The sequence below is a fragment of the Strix aluco genome, chromosome 16 (genome assembly GCF_031877795.1).
Source record: "Strix aluco isolate bStrAlu1 chromosome 16, bStrAlu1.hap1, whole genome shotgun sequence".
NCBI lineage: Eukaryota > Metazoa > Chordata > Aves > Strigiformes > Strigidae > Strix > Strix aluco.
The window spans coordinates 14,026,442-14,051,594 of record NC_133946.1 but is presented as its reverse complement, the minus strand read 5'-3'; the positions used below and the strand labels follow the sequence as shown (position 1 = coordinate 14,051,594).

The 25,153-nt window shown below is 35.0% G+C and overlaps 1 protein-coding gene across 1 annotated transcript in view; it reads right to left on the bottom strand.

The window, feature by feature from the left end:
* Window positions 1-11,079: 11,079 nt before the first annotated feature.
* The window catches only part of PDE3B (phosphodiesterase 3B), an 88,121-nt gene continuing 74,047 nt past the window's right edge, over window positions 11,080-25,153 (bottom strand). Inside the window, exons 6-16 of the mRNA XM_074842508.1 lie at window positions 24,788-24,998; window positions 24,212-24,285; window positions 23,596-23,699; window positions 22,690-22,821; window positions 20,460-20,571; window positions 19,601-19,714; window positions 16,797-16,996; window positions 16,171-16,374; window positions 15,598-15,759; window positions 13,980-14,229; window positions 11,080-13,642 (exon numbers count right to left, since the gene is read on the bottom strand). Coding sequence (XP_074698609.1) covers window positions 13,416-13,642; window positions 13,980-14,229; window positions 15,598-15,759; window positions 16,171-16,374; window positions 16,797-16,996; window positions 19,601-19,714; window positions 20,460-20,571; window positions 22,690-22,821; window positions 23,596-23,699; window positions 24,212-24,285; window positions 24,788-24,998 — 1,790 coding nt within the window. The 3' untranslated portion in view covers window positions 11,080-13,415. The remainder of the gene's footprint in view (window positions 13,643-13,979; window positions 14,230-15,597; window positions 15,760-16,170; window positions 16,375-16,796; window positions 16,997-19,600; window positions 19,715-20,459; window positions 20,572-22,689; window positions 22,822-23,595; window positions 23,700-24,211; window positions 24,286-24,787; window positions 24,999-25,153) is intronic.

Below are 25,153 nucleotides of genomic sequence, written 5' to 3'. Positions count from 1 at the left end.
TTTTTGGGAGGGGGAGTGAAATACGGTTGGGAGAAACATTTTAAATGGATTTTAAGCACAAGTTTTGGGCATAACAGCTACTCTTGACTTCTGCCAGCTTCATTCTTTATTCTTGACAGCTATTGTTTTATGGTTAGTGGTAGAGAAAAGATTTATGCATGCAGGCCCTACAGGAGAACCAGATACTCTAAATATGGCATGTCCACGCCCCACTACGTGGGTAGAAGTAGGGCCTCAGAATAGGGTTCAGAACAAAACACACACTGAGTAAACAGCTATTTAAGGACAAGGCTGAATATTAGACCTTGCTCTTTATACAGCTTATGCTTCAACTTGGAGCTGCAGGAAAGTTCAAAGGCAGGAATTGGTGTTTTTCTGCTGACCGGATGTTTTCAGCTTACACTGAGCAGAAGTACTTCCTTTCTTTTGAAATAGCAACAAAGAAGGATCAAACAGAGCTAATACCAGTCCACTTATGTAATAGCCTATTGACTTAAGATGCAGCAGGTCCAGATTAAATTACTTACTGCCTGAGGGTAGTCAGACCCACGTGTCCCACAGAGAGCATCTCAAACACATGTTCCTGGTGCTCTGAAGAGGGTGGGCAGGGCACTCTTCTTGCTGAATAACTGCCTTTCTGTAAAGAAGATTTAAGATTCAAGGAGAGGAAGGAGGTATACCTGATTGCTGTGCATTGGGCACACCACAAAAGCTGTGAATAAACCACTCCTAAGATACTGGCAAACAGTGGGGCTTAGGAGTCAAGATTGAGGCTTTTCTAGATACCTGCATAAGTAGATGGTGGGTGCTTGTGAAATGCTAAAGTAAAAATTGTGGAATCTACTGAATTTAGGCACCTTCAAGGATGAAGCAATACTGAACAGAGGAGTTCAGTGCTACGGTTCTGGATCCTAAATCCCACCCTGTGCTCTGAGATCAGACAGAGTTTTGTTAGTATCCAGACTTGCCTTCTGGGTTGCAAGAACTCTAGGACATCCTTTGGTTAAAACATGATTCACATAATCCTAATTGAAGTGGGGGGCAGATTAAAAAAAGTCAAGAACCGGTTCTTGGGGGGGCTATGCTCAAAATGCAGCTGGCCAGTAATAATTCCCTTTTGCTGAGGTATTTTGAGATTTAATTCCCCCTAGTCTTTAATCCATTCAATGAGAACCATATTGACTATATGTCATTCTGGTTTCTAAATCAAGATGCCTTATAAAAGCCTCAGAATATCAATCCAAACTTTTACCATTATCTGCCAATTTATGGTCTCATTTAAGCAAATACATTTGACAAACTGTCTTTTCTATAAATCTATATCAGTTTTAGTGATATTTACATGTTTCATTCTGTATCAACTTTTTCATTGCTTTCCCTCTGATTTAGAATTATCCTAATGATCCAATTTAATAATTTGAAATACCGATATAATAATAGATTTTTCCAGTCCTCTGAAATTTCTCCATTGTATCAAGATTGATTAGTAATGAACATCAGTAGCCAGCCAGATGTTCAGAATTTCCTGGTGAGAGTTTTCTACAGCTGAAATATCTAGCATAGCTGGCTGCTATTTCACATTGTTGTGGGATTAAATGTTGACATATTAACCCCCCAAATAATTCTTCTGGTTGTAGAATTTAAGGATGAAAAAAGACATTAAGTAGTGTGTTGAGGTAAGATTGTTCCCATTTGCAGAAGTTTTTCCTATCTGGCTTTAAATGTTTTGGACTAAGAGAACGTGTCCAGATACTAATGGAAAGATTTCTTGAAATTTAAATTGTAACCTCTCCATTTCTGTATATTAATGCCATTTGTTGCACTCTTGGTTTCACCATTTTCCTAGATTTTATTCCCTCCAGCAGTTACAGTCTTATCATTTTTGTCTTTTGCAGAGTTAGCTCTTTGAATTTATGATGACAGTTTAGAACTGGAAGCACCATTTCCACATACAGGTGTATCATAACCACAAGAAGAAACTTTCATGTACTTTCTCTGTAACTCCACTGCTATTCCCAGAGGAACTTCACAGCCATTTTGCTGTAAACATAGCTAAAAATGAGTATTCAGTCTGCCTTTGCTGCTCTCAATCCCTGTACATCTTTCAATCATTCTTTTTTCTAGTCTGTCCAGGAAAAAAATCCACTTCAGCTTTTTTTCTCTTCCTGTGAGATTACTGCCATGTTCTTTGCACTGTTTCTCAGTCTTGTTCAGTATTTGTAAATGCAGACTAGATTCAGCAGTCTTCCTTAAGGAATAGGAATTTTAGGATTAAGGCTTGATTTTATATTATTAATTATTTTCATTTCTCCTTGAGCGATAACTAGTTGTCTTTTCTGAGTACAATCACAGAAATTCTGCTGATTGGAGGAGAATATAGTCAACTCCCCATTGTATTAATTTACTATATCCCAGTCAAAGGTATCCACAGCCAACTCCAGTGTAATACCAGTAGGAAGATTATGAGCTGCTGTATGTTTCTCCCACATCTATTTTCTCCATCTTGGCTCTGGTTTTGTATACTTGCATTAAACCAGAGACTCTAGAAGTGTTTCCGTGCCTTTGTTCTTTTGTGCCATTTCTGTACCATGAGGATGGGTGCTTTCTGCCATATTTCTCAGACACAGTCTATTCTTACATCTACTCCTAGACTTAAGTCCAGGCCCAGTGCAACACATCTTGCTATCCAGCAGGAGATTCTCTTCTGAACACTGATGCAAGAGCAGCAGAACCAGCAGTTCCTTCTGCTATGGCGATATGCGTAATATTGTGTGTAAAGGGAGATGTGGTGCCCAGGAACTCTAGAAATCTGTAAAGAAAGCAAAGTGAATATGCTCTCTGTAGACCCAGAATAATTTACGTTATGTGAGACAACGATCTGGCACTAGCTGAGGGACCTTGCCCTGGAGATCCATAGCAATACCATCTTTAGCCTGCAGGTGGCTGGATAGCAGCTGATAAATTTTCAGGTGTTTTGTTGAGGATAGCTGTCAGCACAGGGACAGAAATATCTCCCCCTGTAGTTTCTGTGTATGTCGAGAGAACAGACATGTCATTCAAAATACTGTGTTACTGGCCAGTCCAAACCTCCAAAGTTACTCAGCATGCCAAGGACAAACTAGCAACTTTGCATTAAGATGCTTAAGGTGAGCTCATTTCTTTGCAGATCGTGTTCAACAACGATTGTTGAAGCTAATGGTCTAGGCAGGATATCAAATCAGCTCATAGTAGTGTCCAAGGTGAGGTATTGGGGTTAGCTTTAGTGATGTACAGGCTCTTGCAGAACTGCACATATTAGACTGCAAGGGAAAAGGAGCTTAACTGGTACCTGCTGTATAATGGCCATCACACTAATGCAGTTTCTCTGCTTATTAACCCAGCATATTCTGCATGCTTGTGGACTCATTCCCCTGTCTTCTTCCTACTGACATGAATCTAAAACTGCTGAACATACGTGCACATCTCCTTTACACCAAGTTTTCTTGCAAAGGAAACTTCGATGTACTCCAAGTGGGAGAATAATTCCGCATCCACAACGTATGCAGCATTGATAACCAGTGTTACAGTACTGTACTGCACAGGATGATCTGACGTGCACCGACTTCACGCTGCAGGAATTTAGCATAGTCTCTATTCAGTGGTGTTCGGCATCTCTCTCCAAATGTTCCTTGCCCATAACTAGACTCAACCAGAGCTTCAGGTGAATTCGTTTCTGGTGATTCCTCCTTAAGCATCATCATCGTGCAGGTAAGTTTCCAATACAAGATCATTCTATTTTCTAGTAATGTTGCAGAAGTTATAAAATTGTAATTCTGAAAAGAATTCAATAGATTTACATTCATTTCATATATTCACACTACAATTTATTCATTTCACAGAGTATGTTTTTGACCTCCTGTGGGCCAGATCCAACATCAATAGAAGGAAGGACTTACTTTCTGGACTCTGGCCTTTTTGGATGTGTCTAAATATAAATTCAGATGACTATGAGCCAATGACATAGAAAACAGGCATAGGATGAGGGAAATCTATATTGAAAAGCTGCAATTCTGAAAGAGCTTGGGATTCATGGTGGGTTGTTAGTTAAACATGAACTTTAACTATGCAGCCAAAAGATCCTGTGTTGACAGAATACTGAGTGAGGATAGAACCATAGAATTGTTCAGGTTGAAAAAGACCTTTAAGGTCATCAAGTTCAGCTGCTAACAGATACAGAAGCTATGTAGGTACTCGGTGCTGGCACAAGCATTCCTTGAATACTGCATCCTGTTCTGTTGCCTATAACTGAAGGAGCATTTAAAAAAATTGGTAGTGTTCCTATAAAGCTGTAAAAATTACTGAGAATATGTTTATGCTATATATGCTGGGTTGCTGCAACGTAATTCTACTGATTTACAAGCTAACCAAATCGTATGTGATCATATCAGGGCAGCACCATGTCCAAGCTAATATATTTCCATTTCAGAATGATTTATTATTTCAGACTTGGTGACACACTCACACCACTGGAAAGTTTTTGGATAAGTTGGAGAGTCAAGCATGTCTCCAGACTATAAACCACAAAACTGTACTGTAGAACACACTGGCTAGTGAAACATTCAAGACAATTCATTTGCTTGGTTTACCAAACACATGATTAAATGACTTGATGACAGTCTACAGCTATCTAAACAGAGAACAAAAAGCTGATAAAAGATCTCTTCTGTAAGTAGACATGAATATAAATAGAAGTCAAGGTGAAATATCTTTAAACTAGGAACCAGGTGAATACTTTGAACAGCTTTAGATGAAGAATCAGCAGGGAGGATAGTTATTCCTGGATTGTTACAGAAATTCTAAAATCAGTTAGCAGACCCTTCTTCTGTGCTCTCGTTCTAATTTGCACTGTCTTCAGCATGAGAAGTAAACTACATAAGTTTACAGTAGTCCCTCCTGTCCTAATCATCAGCTTACAAAATTTACTGTTCTCTCTGAACTCCAGACCTTTGCTAGCTATTAAAGTGTGAAAGCAGCCTGAGCTCACATAGCGAGCAGGTCTTTTCTTGATTTAGTATGTTGTTCTGCTACGCAATCAGATTCTGAATCTAATTCTGATTCAGCCTGTTGGTATAGTGAAAATAAACTATTAATCTGCATTTTTTTTTAGCCTGAATTGAGCTTAATTGTTTGTACAAACACTAGCAGGTAGATGAGGCAGATTCTGTTGTTAAGATAGCACATTCACCTGGAAAGTAGCAAGTTCAAAGATAGTCAAATCCCTTTAAAAAATGGGTAAAAATAAGATTATGTAAATTTTGCAACAATGCACTGAATGAGAAAATGTAAGGATTAAAGATAAACGGGGAAAAAAAAAATCTTCATGGTGAAGATGCCAGGTCAGAACTTATCTTTGGGTGAGATAGATGGAATGATGAAAACACAAGTTAACACAGCCAAGTACAGTGGACTATTCAATAAGAATTTGAAAGGTAAACTCCCAGTATAAATTGGTCTGTTGAAGGTACAGACATGCATTTTCATAGCAGCTAGATGTCTGAGGTGTTTTCTTGGCATTGGGCCTCATCATTCAAACCCTTTGTCTAATCAAGATCAAATTAAACTTCTATTCTGGAAATATTATGCCTTATTTTGTCCTTTCATACAATACAATTTGAGGATCAGCAGATTCTTCCATTTCTAGATTATCCCTTTAGATATTTTTGAAGGCTGTCAACTATCTCAATGTTGATGTGATTAGAATTAGGCAGAACCCATACTCAGAGTGGTCATTTCTTAGGAAGACTGCCAGACTTCAGGAGACATTACGTTTGTTACATTCTTCTGAATAAGTAACATTCCAAATAGATTAAATCCATTAAAATAATGGAGCATATCAGGAATGTGCAATCTAATCCAATAGTTTACTATTACCGCAGCAGCTGGCTGCTTGCCTAAAATTTTACATGTGATATATACCAGCCTATAGTAATATACCACAAACCAGAATAAGCCTACTATTTATTCCCTTGCTGTTTTCAAGTGCTGACTTCCTTTTCTATGCTTGTACTAAAAATATTAAAATAAATATTTTTAATTTGTATAAACTATGACTTATCAGAAGCATGAAAAATAAATTACATATAAAAAAAGATGAGTTTTTTACATTACAGTTAATTTGTTAGGATGCTTAACCACATTAGTCCCACCATTAGCATCTAGGGAACAGGGTCCATGTTGTATACCCCGTGGACACTCTTATACCCTCACTAAAATGAGGGAAAAAAGGATGGCTCAATTATTGTTCAGGTCCTTCACTAATATAAATAATCCAGACAGGGTTTCGTACCAATAAGGAATGAAAATTAGGTAATAGAATCACTATAGATAAAACATCTTGAAGAATTCTGGGTATTCTCAGGTAATCAAGTTTCCTTTCTCCAGACACATCCCTGTTGAAGTAGTCCAAATGCCCCAAATTCTCTTCAACTTGCACAATAAGCTCAGTTAAAATAACAATGCTGGTGAACATGCATCACAGCAGAATTTGATAAGCCTAATTTCTCCCAGAAAAACATAGGTACTTATGACCCTTCTTGTGCCTATATAAATTAGGAAGTTAATTTAATTGCTCTTTTTTGGAAGCATAAAAGTTGCTTTTTAAAGCTCCTTCAAGGCATCTTCAGATCTTGTTCCATTGCATTTATATTGTATAAGGACATACCGTTTCTCTCTCAAAGAATGTACAGTCTAAACTGTCACAATATAGAGGAAAATGTAACATACCTTAATATCGCATTTACTTCACCACAAATTGTAGATACAGTCTACAGGATATTCAAGTTCTTCATGTCATAATGAATGTCATGATTATATATTTGAAAAGAGACTGCAAGAATAATTTACTGTTGATTGCAATTAAAACTCAGTTTTAAGGGCTAAAATTGATCTAAAAATCCCCACTTGCTTAAACAAATCCCCTTTGCAAGTATATGAATTACATCACCTTCAGAAGCATCCAGCAACTCCCAAATGTCTTAAGTAAGCACTTTCTTAAGATCTAGCGAGGACCATATAGCTTGACAAATATTTAAAATATAATAAGCTTTAGCAAACTAACTTTAGACAATCATTTTCTAAAAAACATTTGGCTACTCACTCCATTTCCATTTATTCAGAAGCTGACAACTAGACAGAACCTTAACTCTGGATGAGCTTCAAACCCTGCCTGGTTTTTCAAAAGGATTCTAGCACTCTCCCTCAACAAATAAAAAGACTATTTCTGTTGGGAGATGCGTTACCAGTTAACTACTCAGTAAGTGAAAAGCTTTTAATATTCACTGAAATAGAGATTCAGTTGACATACCCAATTCCTGTCGTTTGAATGTTATTATTTGAACATTTTCTATCATTGTGCACTCTTTCTTATTGGTATTTAAAGTGATCTATATCAGCTCTCATCTCTAGTCCTAGTATTTAAAAAATAGGTTCAGAAAGGATCTCAGTAAGTTATTCAGTTCACTCATCTGGCCCAGTAATACGTGAAAGCTGGTTTTCTGACTTTTTTTTTTTTTTTTTATTTTCAAAGACCTCCCTTCATACTCTAAGGCAGCCTATTTCAGTGAGTCACAGCCCTCTCAATCCTTAGACAATTAGCCATGTTGAGCCTGACTCTTCCTTGCAATGTAAAGCTATTACTTCTCGTCCTAAACACTATGAACACTGAAAGCATTATTCTGATTACCTTGCTCTTTGACGCATCCTTATTAAATATTTAAAACCTTAGAATATCTCACTTAAGTCTCGTTTTCTTTAGACTCAGAAAAATCTCTGATTAGTTTTATCTTTCTCATTCTCTTTAGGCCACGTATTCCATATTTCCGGTCAGTCTCACTGGTCTGTACTGGAATTCTGCAATCTGTCTAATGTACAGATATTTTTCCTGGAGTGTGACATCTGAAATTAGAAACAGTATTTTGGTAATGCCTTATTTATGATGAATAGAACAAAATGATTACAAACCTATTCTCAAAGATAAATAGGAGTGCTTCTTTATTCACTTCTTTGACTGAGAGAAAGCTTATTTAATATTTGAGTCAGATAAATCGGCAATATCACAGAGATTAATAAATTCCAGTAGGATTAATATCACGATAAAAGAAAGAGGGGTATACTAAGTCCGTTTGAACGACCACATATAGGAGCAAGTTTTCACATCTAACTGGCACAGGTGACAAAGTCTGCAGTCTGCTCCCCATATGCAATAAGTAATGTCAAGCGTACCCTTTGGATTTTTGGTATAATACTTACATTTTAAGCTAAGCATTAGTCTTTGTTTTATATGCAAGTAAAATGAAAAGACTTTGATCTCATTCAAGGTGCAAAGGATTCTGCTGATCTGGAGAGATGAGTCAGAAGTGACTCATCACCTGTTTTTTGGCAAGATATTTAGAACGTGGACAAATCACAAGGTGAATGGTAGGAATCATTTGAAACACTATGCTCTCTCACTGTTATTTAAAGGCTCTATTGGTTTAATGTTACACATTTGTATTTTCCTGAAACCTCACAAACAAACCAGAAGGCAGAAGGTTTCTCCTCTGTATAAAATTTTTACTCTCTTTGCTTAGATTTCACAGATGGTAACATTCTGCCAGGTAATACAGCCTGCGTAAGTAGAACCTGTCAGAGACACCAGTTGCTATCACCTGTGATGTCTTGAAGTACAGAAATCAGATGACTCACAGTGCACAGATTCCAAAAGAAACCTTCCGGTCAAACATTTCTGACTGCGTTATGCCCTTTTTAAAGAGTGGCTGTAGTGTCACATAGAACCAAATAAGTGCCAATCACTTAAATACATTAAGCATCCGTTGTATCCCGACTGTATCACAACAATAGCATTTAAAGGCAGCCAATTTCTGGACAGATGTTTCAGTCTCAGTACCAAAGGAAAACAGTTTCTTCACTGGAACCACTTTTTATAGCTTAATGCTATTATTAACAAAACAAGCAATTGCTAGTTACTCTACTTTTTTTTTTTTTTTTTTTTTTAGGAGTATTGCAGATAACAGAAATGAGACTAACCAGAAGTATTATTTCAAGTGTAAGCCAGAAGTGTCTTAGAGAAGCAAGGGTAACAAATGGACAACAAAACCATTGAGACAGATTGCTCGGTTAAGCATTGTGTATCTAATAGCTGGATTCATAAGGATGTGGGGGATACACACTAGGCCAGGAGGGTCACTGCCAACTAGAAACTCAAGTGCACTGGAATATTTATGCTATAGCAGTTTAGTCCGTAAGCTTTCTTTCCTCTTTCCTCTGAAATACAGGACATTATTCTTCCTCATTTAGCAGAGGACAAAAGTACTAATTGCCTATGGCCTTATTAAGATCAGATAGGGATCAGGTAACACTTGTGGTTTTTTGCCAGCTTCATCTCTGAGAATCTGCAGTATGATCCTTACAGTAAGTTAAAGGCTTACTTCAGAAGATATTGAAAGGAAAATCCTTCACTGCAAAAATGAAAGCAATTCATTACCTCATTTGCTTTAACACAGACATAAAGAAGGACGTTATCCAGAAACACAATTCTGAAGAAAGTTGGAGGAAAAAAAGCAAAATAAAATACTGCCTTGATCATATTTTTTGTACCTCATTTAATCAACCTCATATATTTATTTTCTCTCATCTAATCTTTATGGGCCACATAAAAATCAATTTTCTTAAACTCGCATCACAAGTTATGATAATTGTATTGTTATTAGTAGTATAATTTTTTATTTCTATTTTAATTTCATTTCTAACAATCCAAATATTCTGACTTACCAAAAAGATATCCTGTTTCTGTATTCTTTTGAAGACCATGAGCTGACTTGAAATAAACTATCTCTCTTCTGAATAAGAACATATCTTTTATGTGTGTGTGTATGCCATCCTTATATCACCTTTCTAATTCTCATCACCTAAGATAATTCCATCCTTTTACTCGAAAACATGTCTTACAGACTGGGATTCCTGATCCCACACTCACCGGTGTATGTGACACTTCCCATTCTGCACCTCTCACACCTTCTCAAATGTGTATTGGACAAAAGGGAAAGTGCTGCCCTGTAAATGTTAGTGCCACACACTGAATTACCCCAAATTCTGTGTATACTTTTAAGGAATCAGAAGCCCAGCCTCAACTATGCCTGCCCAGGAGGAAGCACCAAAGCTAAAAGCGAGCTCGTGAATTCTGCTAACTCCTTTTGTTGATTCACCGGCCGCTGGTTGTGGTTAAAACTGAATGCAACAAGTAGAGAAATGAAATGGTTCTATGCACAGAGCAAATCAGGTCTTGTGCAAACTTTGTTCATTTGGACTTACCTTAAGTAATGTTACACCAGTCCTTTCAGTTTGAATCTTAGACTCGCCATCTAACTTTGTCATGGAGGAAAACTCACAGGAAGAGGATCCAAGTAGTTCATTTCAAGTAGTTTAGCACCACCATAACACCCAGAGGTCTCCAGAGGCATGGAGGGAATCGGGTCCTCACTGAAAACTGCAGTTCTAGTTCTGTGTGCACCGTATGCATAGGAGTAAGTAATCCAACATACATTGTAAGAGAAAGCAATGAGGAGATGGGAGAGTCTTGATAGGAAAGGGGATAAAGACTTTACTTAAACCTGAGAATATTATCCATAAAAGGTATATCTCCTGTAGCAGCATAAACTTCAGGGTAGGCTAGTTTGACCTACTTCTTGACAAGAAAAAGGGGTGAGTGTTGCTTTAGAAAGTATTTTGTGTTCTTTTGTGTGCTTTTCTGTGCTCCTTAGCATCCCTTGGTAGCTGTGAATTGAAGTATGATCACAGATTTAAATTGGTTGTAATTTCTCAGTGGGTTGTTACCAGCATAGGAGTGATATGCCTTATATGGAGATATATTGCTGCTGACAACATCTCAATCAACAGCCAAATGACCCTCCATTACTGTTTTTGAAAGATTAAGACACCCTCAGTTACAGTTACATCCACTTCTGCAAATATGCCCTGAACCAACCATTGATGACATCTGTACAGTCTTTTCCCCTTGCTATTAAAGTAAGAATTAGTCAGATATTAGGTATACATAAATAACAGATATTTTAAGGTGGATTTTGAATACATTCATAATTAAACATATCTTTGAAGCAAGCTATTGTAACTTGAAAATATCTAATTGGAAATACATATTAGCATTATAGTTTATTAAACGCTGAGGTTTGCTACTTGTTTCTGAATTTTAAAATTGCTTCAGTATTTCTAAAGAGTTTAAGGGAAACCTGAGATAAGAAAGTTGCTGGCAAAGTTGTCACCAGATATAATTGCTGCCAATGCTTTAGTAAAACATAAAATGTTGTTTTTACCTTCTTATTGTTTCTTTATATTAGTAATATTTTTTTAAAAGGAAACCTAAATGGAAAACTGTCATGTAAAATAAATAACAGTAACTTTAGACAAGCTCATTTTCATCATTTTTCAGTCAAAGCAAAATGAAACTAAACAGTCTTAAAGTGAATTCTTTATATACAAACACATAGGCTAAACAAAATGCTGAGAATACAGCATACTGAAACAAGTATAATTGCTGTAGTCTTCAAATTGTCTGTTAGGAAAATATATGAACAACAAATGTAAAATACAAGTGAATGATCAATAAGTGCCAGCTTCAATAGTGCAACGTTTTATTAATGACAGAAATATCTGGTTTTAACACTGCTCATGTTACAAAAAATGCAGTTATAGTAACAATGGCAGCAAAGGGGAATTTGGCACTGAATATATAAAACAGCAAAAACACGTTTCAGTGGTCTTCTAAATGGATCAACAAAAAGCTTATTAGTGGAAAATAAAAATAGAATTCCTTTCAGTTATTTAAACTGGCCAATCAAAGAGCAGAATAAAAATTTGTTTGTGTAAAATAGTGCAATGCAATTTACACAAGGTTATCATAGGAATGTTACCTTTTTTCAAGTCAACTGATGTAAACACAAATTGCTAAGATACATTTAGGAACTTGCACACATGTGCATTTGTTTTTATTCAATTCAACTGCACAGCATATAAATGTTTAGTACTAGAAGTGCACTTGTAAAACTAGCTTTATTTGTGGGTTGCTTACATACTTGTAGCCTAATTTATGCTTTTCTTTTTTTTTAAATTAGACCTACAATGGTAGTGTTCCTAAAAATACATTTGTGTGGAATGTCTAAGTTTCTTATTTAAAAACTCAACAATCTAAAATGTAATATAGTACAGTGATGTTTATCTTACTATTAGGCTTTACACGAAGTTTTCATGTTCCACTTTTCATATGTATATTTCAGGATGTACACCAAACTTGGAAGGCAATATAAGCTATGTCTGTCATGGAAGAAATGATGTGGGGGGGCATTAAAATACACTAGCCATTCTGAAACAGTAGTTTATGTCTTTTATCTTTTTTTTTTTAAAAAAAAAAAATCTTTAATTCTCCTAAAGTTTTACATACAAAGAATAAATGAAATACGATCTTATTTCCTTAAAATTTAATACCAGAAATCGGTGCAAGATAAAAGTCTATGATGTGGTTGACTTGTATTTAAACAGGAACCTGAGTACGGGCAGGAAAAATAGCATTACAACTAAAAGAATAAAATTCCTTAATAATTTAAGTAGCTGAACAGGTTTTTAATGTTCTACCACAAACCAGCAAGGCAACAGATGATAATGGCCTTGTATTCAATGAATTATCATGAACACCCACTGCAAACCTGAATATTTTCTGCAAAAATAAAACATTGGATTATGCACAATAATAAAAAGCATCAGAAATAGATGCACCTGGATTTTTTTTTCTTTTTTAAACCACAAATATCAGAATTCAGCATTTATGTCACAGTCCTTGAACAGTTGCTCTGAGATGACTACATTAAGCACACTACTGCACTAAGTAGACACCCCACAACAGGCTTGCACTGCAACGGTAACATAGTTTTCATATAGGCACAGACTTTTTCTCATTCATGTTCAAAAACAACATGAAATAAACAAGATAATATTCGGATTCATCCCACATTTCCTTGTTAGCAAAAAGTTCTTGCCACTTTGGTAATTGAAGTCACTGAATGTTTTTAAAAATTGCAGGTACCTCAAGGAAAATAAGAGTTCCATATTCAGCAAGGCAGCATTATATCAGGATATTTTATACCAACTAAGGCATAAAGAACTTTGCATCAGGGTATACAATACTCAATCTTTGAATAAAGTTTCATATTCTGTGTGGTGAAAGTGCATAGGAGTGGGATTCCACTAGAGTAGAAAGAATCCTCTCACAGTATTAAGGCCTTTCAATTTTATGTGAACTGTGTCAGGCTAAAGTCAGCACAGTGGAAAAAAAATAGGCTATCATCATACTGGAAACCACTGAAGTTTTCTTAGCATGTCTTGTCTTCTCCTAGTTGTCGCTCATCTTCTTCATCAGCTTCCTCAATAACCTGAATTTCATCTGCTTGAGGTAAAGATGAGATCTCATTCAGCAGTTTAGCTCCTTCAGCTTTATTTTTTTCTTCCTCTTCAATCGCTTTCTTCCATATTTTGTGATTTTCACTGAGATGGTGTATTAGCTGGCAAAATATTCGTCTACCTTTTTTTCTTTGAGCTTCTGTAAAATTATAAGCATATTTGATTGTTTGAGATTCAAACTAATTGTATTTTGCATATACAAAACCAATGGCAAATGCAAGATGCAAATTTGAGCAAAGCACATGGATGCTTATTCAGAATATCTAAATAGTGACACAGCAAAAGAAAACAATGAGTTTCTGTTTCAAATTGTAAGTCTCCTGGTATTAACAAAAATTTTATTAAAAGAGTAAAATTAATGAAGCAGCATAATGGCAAAATCTACAATACTTGTACTATACAATTTCAATCATCATTGCTGTCTCTGAATCTATTAAATGACAATCATATGCAACAATTGAAGTAGAGAAACTTACTTAAAATAAGATCATCTTCCATTTCTTCATCATCACTCTCTAACTGTGCTCCATCATCATCTTCAGCGCTTTCTGCATCCTCCTCCTCTTCATCAACCCATTGCCCTGGAAGCAACCCAGCTGCATTATAGGAATTACAAAGGGGGCCAACTATGTGAGTGATGAAAGATTCTTGCAGTTTTGCAAGCTGTGGAGAAGAACGATCCATGAAGGGGCTTATAGGTAATCCAAGACTTGATTCTTCATCACCCTGAAAAAGAAGTGAAAAAAATTATCAAACTTCTCACAAAATTAACCTTAAATTTTTATTTTAAAGATTACTTTTAAGAAACCACATAAACATCACATGGATTGTATCTTTTTACTAGAGGCTAATATTATAGACTAAGTGAATGAAAATGTAATTAGGCCAATTTAAAATAAAGACACATTATGTCTCAGACTTGCATAGCCCATAATCCTTCCTTCAGCTTTGCTGCGAGACACCCTTGTGCATGGATGCAGACTAGTTCTACTGGAGCTGCCAGTCCTCTGCCTTTACAGGACAGCTTCAGGGTAGGCAGAGATTTGACTTCAATTGCTCAGCTGATGAACAGAGAAAATGGGAAAGTAATGAGCTAGAGAAAGACATTCTGGTAAATGGCTTCCCCCAAAAGTCATAACTATAACATCCAGAATAAAATGGTTGGTTTGGGTTTTTTTCCCCATTTTATAAATTGGAGAAGAAAAAATTGCTCATACACAATTCCAAGTTATAATCACTTATCTCAGCACTTCTGTGGACCTGATAGTTTTACAAAAACATTCTTCCTAAAGGAGCAACTTAGAATATTAAGGTCTTACAGTAGGTGTAAGAGCTTCAGATTATTATTGTTATTGCTTAAATCTCCCAAGTGTTGTTTACTTTATCTTCTTAGTTTGAAATATATATTTCAATCCTTGGTTGATGCCTCATAAATAGTTAACTGCTCAGAAAGTTGACTACAGAAAAACAATGGTAGAAATGTAGAATATATTTTGGGGAGCTTGCAGAAATTGTAAATGTAAAAATAGGCAACAAATTTTCAGACTTTTTTCCAGTTAATCTTGATAGGTTTATTTATCAAAGTTGCACTGTAAAAATTGTATCTACATTTTAATACTGTTAGTTACTAATGTGTATTTTTAATATGTAATTTTGAAAGTTTTGAAATATCTTCTGTCTTTCACTAAGAGTTAGCTGAATATACATTTCCAGTCTTGTCGATTCTATACATATTCTTTGACCTGGAAACGTACCAGTGAACTTAACTTCCCAGAGGGGAAGAAGGTGTTTTGGTTTATCAGCATCATCCTAAAAAAACCCCAAAAAACCCCACAAACTAATATCTGAAAATGGACAGCATTAGCAGGGAGCTTGTTTTCAAGCTTCTAATACAATTGATAGGAAGTAAAAGATTATGTTAGTATGCTACCTATAAAAATAAATTTTCAGTATTCAGAAAGAGAAGATGGAAATACCTTACCTGAAGATTTATACACAAGGAATAATGTTTAATTGAGTTACATATTTGGTAATGCAAAGAATTGATCACCAGCCTGTAATTAAAACCCAGTAAATTGCACTTTCCGTACGCACCTGTTCATAAAATTCATTAACAATGCCTTCTGTCCATTTCAGATGCAGCTCTCTAACTTTTGCTGGGCCATTAATATCTGCCAGCTTGATGCATATTTGACAGGCGAGTAGGCGATCATTTTCATTGCTCCATTCTATACCATGACTGTTGATATCATTGACCTGGATTGAGCACATACATTTTAAAAATTTAAGTTAAAGTTATTAATCAGTGTTTGGATTTTTTCAGGCTTTGCACAACAGACACATCAATTTTTCTATATCATTTTTTGTCTTACATAGTAAAAAAAAAAAAAAATATTCATTTACTATCTCTCAGAAGATGGAAATGTGAGGTATGATTGAGGTCTCCTGTGGGTCCCTATGTCACATCTGCTAGGCTTATTAGCAATCTACAAAACAATCTACAATTGGTTTGTACAAAGGAAATATTCTATTTGCATTTTTTAATAACTTAATTTCAAATAATATAAAAATTTAAATGCAAGTCATTAATACTAACAGCTACTGAGTAGCAACACTAACATCAGTATATCATGACCAGCTCAGTGCAGACATTAAAATGTAACAAACCTTGGCATTAAATTCCGCAAGGAAGTCAAAATGCTTCTTGAGATCTGTGGCAAGGATTGCTTCAATCACTAGGAAACGAAAACGCTTGAATTCTACATGATCAAGATTTGATAGAAAGTTGTATTCTGGTCGTGATAAGAAAAGATTCCAGGCAGAAGCAGCATGGTGATTTTCTAAGACTGATCTGTCATTGTAGAGAACAGCCTACAAAAAAAAAAAAAAAATTATAAATGACAGAGTGAAGATTTAAAATGATAATTAAATATTCTGAAGCTTAAGGGCGAGTTAGAAGCAAGTCTTAATTCAAAAAAAGGAAAACATTGGAAATGGTGTTTTGCCTTCTAGTTTTGAGGGTTAAAGTGAAACAAAAATGGCGGATGAGAAAATGAGCAAAGTTTTTCCTTTCCTTAAAAGTTCTTAACACTCACAACCAATATGTACAAAACACATCAGAATTTATCAGGAAAAAAAAAGTGTTATACAAGTTAAGTACAAATTAATTTCCCCATTTCTTAAATTGTGTAAATGATCCTAAACAGGTTACAGTAGAGATATAGAAGAGAAAAAGTTTCATTATTCTGATTTCAGATACAGACAAATAATTTTCTGGTTAAGGAAGTTCTTACCTGAGGTGCATTTGTAGCCACTAGAAAAGCATTTGTACGACCAGGATGATCATAATCGTGCATGGCAGCTGCTACATATAAAGCCATCAATTCCAAAGCAGGAATGTTTGATGCCAGACAACCATAACTGTCATCAGCAATAGAACAACTTTTTGAAGAAGTATAGCTGACTTGAACAGGGGCAATACCACTGGCTTCATCTAAGAAAATTGAAAATACAAAAATAAAATATTTTTAGAACATTATTTCATTCCTATTTTTAATACGTTTTAAATGACTCAGCCAGATACTTTTGCAAATATAATTTTAATATAATTATCCTTGTAATTGTGGAGCTGAATAATTGGCAAAGAAAGGCTTACACTTTTTTAAAAAGTCATACTGTTCTTATAGATAAACCAGCAATTTTGAAGAAAAGTTGAAATGCCAGTAAGTTGTAAATTCGTCATGGCCACATGAGTTGTCCAGAAGGGGAGATGTAGTCTTAGAAATACATAAAAAGCTTCAGCTGTTTTAAGACATTACACAAGGAGGGCAAAATCCTACAGGACATTGTGGAGCCTTTAAGAAGTGCCCCAAAACTGGCAGGTGGAATGTTCCTGTTCTAAAACCAATTCTTTATCTAGTACTACATACAGATATACCTCAGGATCCATTTTTTTCAGACGAGGTTTCCCATTACAATGGTGAGGGATAACTATCATTCACACAAATAGAGAAGACTTTCAGAAGAGCTTTGAACAGTCATAATCCAGAAAAAGAAATATTTTTATTCACCACAGTCAGAGCTCATTCTTGACATGCAATTTTAGAAAAAAGAAATGTAGACTTTACATTTTTGGCAATATGTGTGGGGCACATATCCACACTTACTGCTCTCATTGGAAGAGGAGAGGAAGGAAGAAAAGATTTGCCTTAGTCCTTGAAACTGTATGGTGCCTTAGAAGACATAAACCAGAGGAAGTCGCTCTCTTCGCAGCTGCAGTTCACTTGTGCTGCAGAAGGCTGGTTCAGAGGAATGCTTCAGCAGGCACAGAAGGCAATCTAGTGGAACAAGGGCCACTGGCCATCTAGTCTATGTCTCTTGACTGCAGTAGAGTTGTCATTTACATTAGAAAGCAACCATAACAATCTAAGCTTTTAAGTATTAAAATGCACTTGTAGGTTCCATGAGAGGGAATGAAGAGAAGGAGAAAAACTAGCAAAAATGTATATCTGAGTTCAAAGTCCAGATCTTGGAAAACCCACATGGATATCAATGGTTACCCATTACTGTTAAGGTCTCTATCACTTCTTTGCTTTCCCCTTACTGTCATGCTGCTGAAGACTTCCTGCTGTTGTGCAGACCTGGAATTTCATTCCTTTCTTAAAATGACAGCACTAAACCAGCATTCTACAGTTTCTCTCCAACCTCAATAAGGCCAAGAAAGGATCAATCAGCATCTCCCTTAGTATTTCTATAATTTGCCCATTTCTTGAACTTGCAGACCTATAGTAAAAACTCAGGGTGTGGAAACTACTGCAAAAGGAACTAAACCCACTCAGTTAGAAATATTTACTTGATAAGGAGATTCACAGTTTTATTCTCCTCTTCCCCCTGGACAAAGTCACTACTTAAAAAAAAAAAAAGGCAATAATACTTATTTTGTCACTGCATAATAAAAAGGGGCTCTTTTGCCTTAATAGAATAAGCAAGGATTAAAAATCCTAGTAACATTTATACTGGAAGAGTTCCAAAGCAATAAGACTATAATTTCTTATTTTAATTTTAATTTTGTGAAAGGATTTTTATAATTTTCTTTCCACCAGTCAGGTCTCCAGTCTCAACGCTTTTAACACTTAGAGAAAGAAAATTCAATAGGGTGCAATCAATGGATATGGACAAACTTGGAAAAAAGAGAAAGGTGACAGCAGAGGGGCTAATTAGTAAGGAAAAAATAACATACATCGTATGATGTTCTGTACAGTTCAAAACTACTTCTTAAAATTACAACCCTTTAAAAGCCACATGACTTGCATCTTGTCTTTTTCTACTGCATGTATAAAACAGTTCTTAGAGAGTGTTTGATTTCTCCATTTTATTTTTCTTAAATATACATTTTAGTGTAAAAGTCTGTAATTAGAGTAATTATGCTTTACTCACAGTATATATTTTAGTAAAGACTGCAAATCTAAATTTAAAAGTTAATTCCATGAAGTCACAGACAACACAAGAGCAAGCTTCATTAGAACTAACATCATACAAAATTTGAATTTGAAGTCTTTATTTCTCTTTCATGGATGCTCCTATGCAGTTATTATTAGGGTAGTCACTTCTATGCCTGAATGTCTGCATGTGATATCTAATACAGAATTCTGAACTACTCATTTTTACACTAAGACCATTAAGGAGAACTTCAATTAAGTTAAATACTTTGACTCTGCTATTTTTTCTTTGGACTGTTTGATTTCCCAATAAAGTTAAGAAATATTAGTCTAATGTATTTCAAATGCTAAAAATATGCTGACTGTAGCAGTATACAGAGGTTTCATTCAGCATAGAAAATTTATTAAGTGAACCTTATTCTTGGCTAACAAACTAACCACTACTCATCTAATAATTTTTCTAAAAATATACTGCATGATAGTTCTGAATGGTGCATACTAACGTGGTATCTCCACTGCCTTATATTAAAATACAAAAAAAATATTTGAGTGATAAGAAAAACTAGATATTTTCTTCCAGAGTAATTTGTTTTACCTACTGTAGTTTCATTAAAATATTCTTACAGCAAAAGAAAAAAATAACCTATGTGAATACATACCCATATCACTTTCCATTATACGCTCATTATGAATTTGCTGAAATCCAGGAATAGGCCGTGTTGTCAGATACCATACTGCATGAAGAACATCTGTGGCATGTATGCGATTGTGATCTGAAAATTATCAAAATATAATCAAAAATATTATCTGAAATATAATCAAAAGGAACAACCCCCCCAAAAAGGTAGTGTACCAAATTTACTGTAAGGGAGATTTTGATTAAATATAAAGGAAAAATTGAATTTAAATTGTTAGTAGAGGCTACCTCACTGAACGTTTTTAAGAAACAAGTTAGATAAACATCAAACATCCTCTAAGCCCATCCTCTAAACCCAAACATCCTCCATCCTATCTGAGAGTCAGGAAGGCATTAAGTAGCCTTTTAAATCAGTGATGGTGAGCCACTTGCATTGCTTCCAATCTGATACCTACAAACACCTGAGTTGATTGCAAACATCTGTGACACTGGGGGTGGGTGGCTGCACGTGTGTGTTTTTTGTTTTGTTTTGTTTTCCAATAAATTTGGCTGCCCTAAACAGCAAGATGAATAATTGCTATCAAAATTCTATATTTTCTTATTATTATGTTACGGGCCTAAACCAAATTTCTCCCACACCAACAAATATTCTCTCATTGACTTCAGTATGTTTGATTCAACCACTCAATCTTATAGTTTTGGAGTCCAACAATTTCTTGCTGCAATTCATTAAATCAATTCTAAATTCTGACAAATGTATTAATTAAGGATATACTAAATTAAAACGTTGCCTACCTCTGTAGTAAACATTAAACTAATATGAATGGTAAAGGAGATACACTAAAATAAAAGAAACACACGTGTAATTGGAGAGTACTTACAGGGAATATCTCGGTAGCCATTTTCTAGTGCACAGAAGTAATTCATGAATTCTTGAGTTGGGATTTTGAAAATTTCAAACAAACCAGTGTCTTGAAACAAGGTATAAGTTACCTAAATACGTATTAAAATAAATTTTAGTCTGGAAAAATATACCTAAGCATATTCTGCTTTTTTAATGTTAAAAATATTCCTGGTTTTAAAATTTTGCTTGCTGATAGAGATGGAAATTACGTAAATTCCACTGAAGATTATCCAAAGGCTATTGTCACAGGGATATGTTTAATGATTTTTTTAGCACAAAAATGCAGATTTTTACCATCCTCTCAAATACAGAATAATAATATCTGATAAATCCTATACACAACTGATTATTTTTAATAATATCCTCCAACATTTTCATGTTAAAGAACTCATGCTTTATTCCATTAGTGACCTAAAAAGAAGAAATCTATATTCTTACTTATTATTCAAAAACTAAAATTGCTTCACTATAGTAGCAGAGTCATTACTATAAAAAAACCCCAACACTATTTATTTTTGCGACTTTGGCAAAGAAATCCTATTTCTTTTATTCGTTATGACTTATCTTGGGTATTTTTAACAAAGCTAGCTGGTAAATGAAAAAATATTTCAAAAATGTACTCAGAACACCCACACATCTATATACTGTGCAAATATATTATGGTTTACAAGTAGAACTTAGTGACTACAACAGCCTAATCCCCCCTAAGACTGCAAATATTAAGAAAGCTTTTAAAAACAAGTCACTGCTACTCATTTTTGTCACTTCACTACCAGACACTTGAGAGAAAGAATAAGTTCTGAAGTGTAGGAGGTGTTCAAAGGAACATGAAAGCAAAATGAGGGGAGATCCCTCCTTCCATCTGTCCCAACCACTCCCCTTACACATACCCAATCTGAGAACCTTACAACTGATGATGGTAAACTACTGTTTTTAATTGGCTCTTAAGTGAGATATGTATCAGATGCTTGCAGCACAACAGACAAAGGGACTGGGGTGGGAGGAGGAGAAGGACAAGTAGTGCACATATATACAATATCAGGAAGAACTGATACAGAAATTCTGGTAGAATTAAGTAGAAACCTGGCCACTTAAATACTTACAGATTTAACTATCCCCTGGATTGCACACAAATGAAATGCAAGCTAATGTGGATCACAGAGTACTAGCATACTACAGTAAAAACACCACTCAGAAGTGGATTGTGGCATTCTGGTGTGTACATTAACAGTTGTCACTAACTGAGGTGACAGAAGACCTGAAAACACTTGATCAAACAAGACGAATTGAAGATTTAAAACAATACCCAGAATACTATGTATTATGAAAGAGAAGACAGTGTCTAATGACAAAAATTAAATTATCCCCATTGGTTTTTTCCTGTCTTCAGCATAGGTGCAGGCCTGAGTGCTTTTAACCCATTTCCTTCCCTCCAGCTGATTGTTTCTAACACTACACTTGAACAAGAGTAACATGCCTTCTACTCCAGGGGAGGAAACTATAACACTGGCAATAAAAATATTCTGTGATCAGATCAGAAGCAAATCCAGATCATACTATAGCTCCATGATTGCTAAATCCAGTATAAAGAAAGAGACAGAAGCTTCCAGATGACATTGATGAATGGGAGAGGCTGGGGAAGAGCAAACAGGATCATACTTTTGCACCTGCCAGTACATTGGCTTCAGCACAACATGAAACTGCACGAAAGAGCTTAGTAATAAGTCAGAAAGAGATAAAAGGGATACTACATGCAGAAAGCAGCATGGAAAAAAAATCCCATTGTTTGTAGGATCAAGAGGCAAAAGACTGCCTAAAAGATCACTTCTCTTCCCCCACAGGTGTAGCTCTGGCAGAAATATTTTACTGAAATAAAGAAAAAAGAAATGGTTGACAAACAAAGTAGTAATTCTGACAGCAGGAGACAATTTTTCATAGGAAATGGCATATTACTACAAAACCTAGCAAGTGTGAGTCTAACCTACTTTTACATTGAGAACAGAATTCAGAAAATTTGGAGCAAGTTTTCTATAGATAAATCACTTTTTATGGTTTACAAAGAGATGGATACATGAGAAATGATATTTCTATTTTTTCAAGTTAGCATTCACATATATGTTGACTGCAAAACTTCTTCATGGTTTAAATAAAATATATAAGCATGACAGCTTTACACACCCTCCCCCATATAATAAAAGACAACAAACCTGGCTAAGGATCCTTCCAGACTGGTCTCCCATTTCTTGCACAAGGTCAAAAATTTGGAAATTCCAATTGTTCATCTTCTCCATTAGTGAATCATGGTCTAATAACATTTCTAATGTAGGACTCTGCTCTACCTGTATGAGAGTAAGATACTTTATCATCTCTAAAATAACAATGAGAACTAATTTGTCAGTTGTATTGGCAAAAAAAGCCATGAAAATGATAAATCATTATTGAACTTATTGAATGGTGCTGTAACCATAGCTCTGAGAAAACCACAAATCAATAGTACAAATAGCACAGTGAAGGGCTTGACTTTTCAAGTTTTGGGGCAGCAGATTCTGGGGCTGAGATGGTGCTGAATTTTCATTCATATTTCTTTTTAAACAAGATGAGCTAATAAAACAAAGCAAAAATATGCATAGGCTTACAAAGCATATACTGAACTTCAGTTCATTAACTGAACAAGCTTGAAAAAAATTGATGTATAAACCCAAAATGTTAGTAAAGCTTAAACCATTTGTCTCCCTGCACTTCCAATATACTGGACTGTACAAACATTCATTTGTAAGTCTCACTGAAACTGCCACATCTTTCATAAACTTCCAAGAGAAAGCACTAGTCAATCAGTGCTTGAGCATACTATCAACATTAAATCTACACAAATTAATTTTGATCAACAAAAAATTAATACAATCACTATCTTTCTTGTCATTTGCCAGTGAAATTTATGCAAGCTGGAAATACACAATTGTTAAATGAAAACGTGAATTCTAACAATGTACCATTTCCCTTCAGAAAATACAATTCTTAGCAATGCAAAGACCTCTTTACAGCATGTTAGAAATGATAAAGAAATACTGTATTGATAAAATTTATTGCAAGGTTTTTTGCAATTACATGCTTACAAGCAGATTATTTTGTGTTTGATCGATCATTTCCTTCCTTTCATCTTTTTTCTTCTCTGTATGGCGGAAAGATTCTTTTGAAACACTAGCACTTCCAATTTCACCTTAAAGAAAATACATACATAAATACTATATCAATAATTTACTTGTAAATTACTACTGTCTAATAATTCTTGAACTGATCATACAGATTCTTCACAGAAATATGTGTAATAGCTTGTTTCTAAACCATTTTTATTTAAAAATTTAACAACAAAAAAGTTGTAAAGGACAAAATTTATTAGACATTTGAAGACTGAGAAAAGCTAGAAGTGTAACATTTCTTTGCAAAAACTGGTTCAGTGATTAGCTGAGATGGCACAGAACTTGTTTGATATATGGAATACAGAACTATAAAGCTATGAGTGGAAGCCTATTACAAAATCCTTACTCTGAAGCAGTCAATATTTTAGATTATCTTGATTACCCTAAGTCACAAACTAAAATAAAATATGTGCATACAAGTTACTTAAAGTATAGGAAAAATTTCATGTAGAAATACAAAAATTTTAATTTAATTGGCTTTAAAAAAAAAAGCAAGTTGATATCAAATATTTGTCTATTTTTGAAATCCCACCTGATCTTCTGTCTTTATATTCTGCAAATTCTGGTTCTGGTGTTGAAACAGGCTTGAGTATCTGACGTCCACAGCTTACAGAATACATGAAAAATATTTACAACATTCAGTAATTTTCTTCTTTTGCTACTGCTGTGTTGTACTGAAAAATATCTGCAAATTACTTTTCTTAAAAAGGCATGCTTTTAAAGGTTCCTCCACCAAGTCACCTTAGTATTTTCTCCCAAACTGAGCACAGATTTAGTCTGTACTTAGAAAATAATCAACCATCACCTCCATGAATTAATGAAGTAGAGCTAAGTGTTTAGAAAGTATTCAGAACTACAGAATTCAATTCTCAGATAGGAAGTCCTCCTTTAAAAATCTGTAACATATTGTTACTCTACAACAACTGCTGCTTTCAAGGATAAGCCATTTCAAATCAATGGCATACATACAGCATTCTGGATTATTATGAGATCATATGCCTTTTTTTTCCAGTACTAGTAGATGTATACATCTTGTTATACTTTTCAATTTTAATTGTATTCTTTTCAACACATGAAGCTACTAAAAACGTAACAGAATTTACAGTACCTGCTACACATATAACCTACAGGTGTTTTAACTTGCTGCTGAAAATCTGGAGAACTAAGTGTGTATCCTGGAGGCTTATGTATATTAATGCTTGGTTTTGTAAGAAAATCAGCTGTATCAGGAAATTCTACAGGTGACCAGCTGCTGAAAGCCCCACTGGAGACAGATCCGTGACTAGGTGAACCCACAGGACTCAGGCCAGGAGAAGCACCTTCCAAAACAAACATTACATTGGGTTCAGATTATAATAAAACATTACTGTTTAGAAAGACTGAAATTAAACAAGAACTTTTATAAACTGTAGAGAATATACAAGTTTTCAAAACATGGTGGATAGTTCACACTGTTAAACACATATAAAGTAGC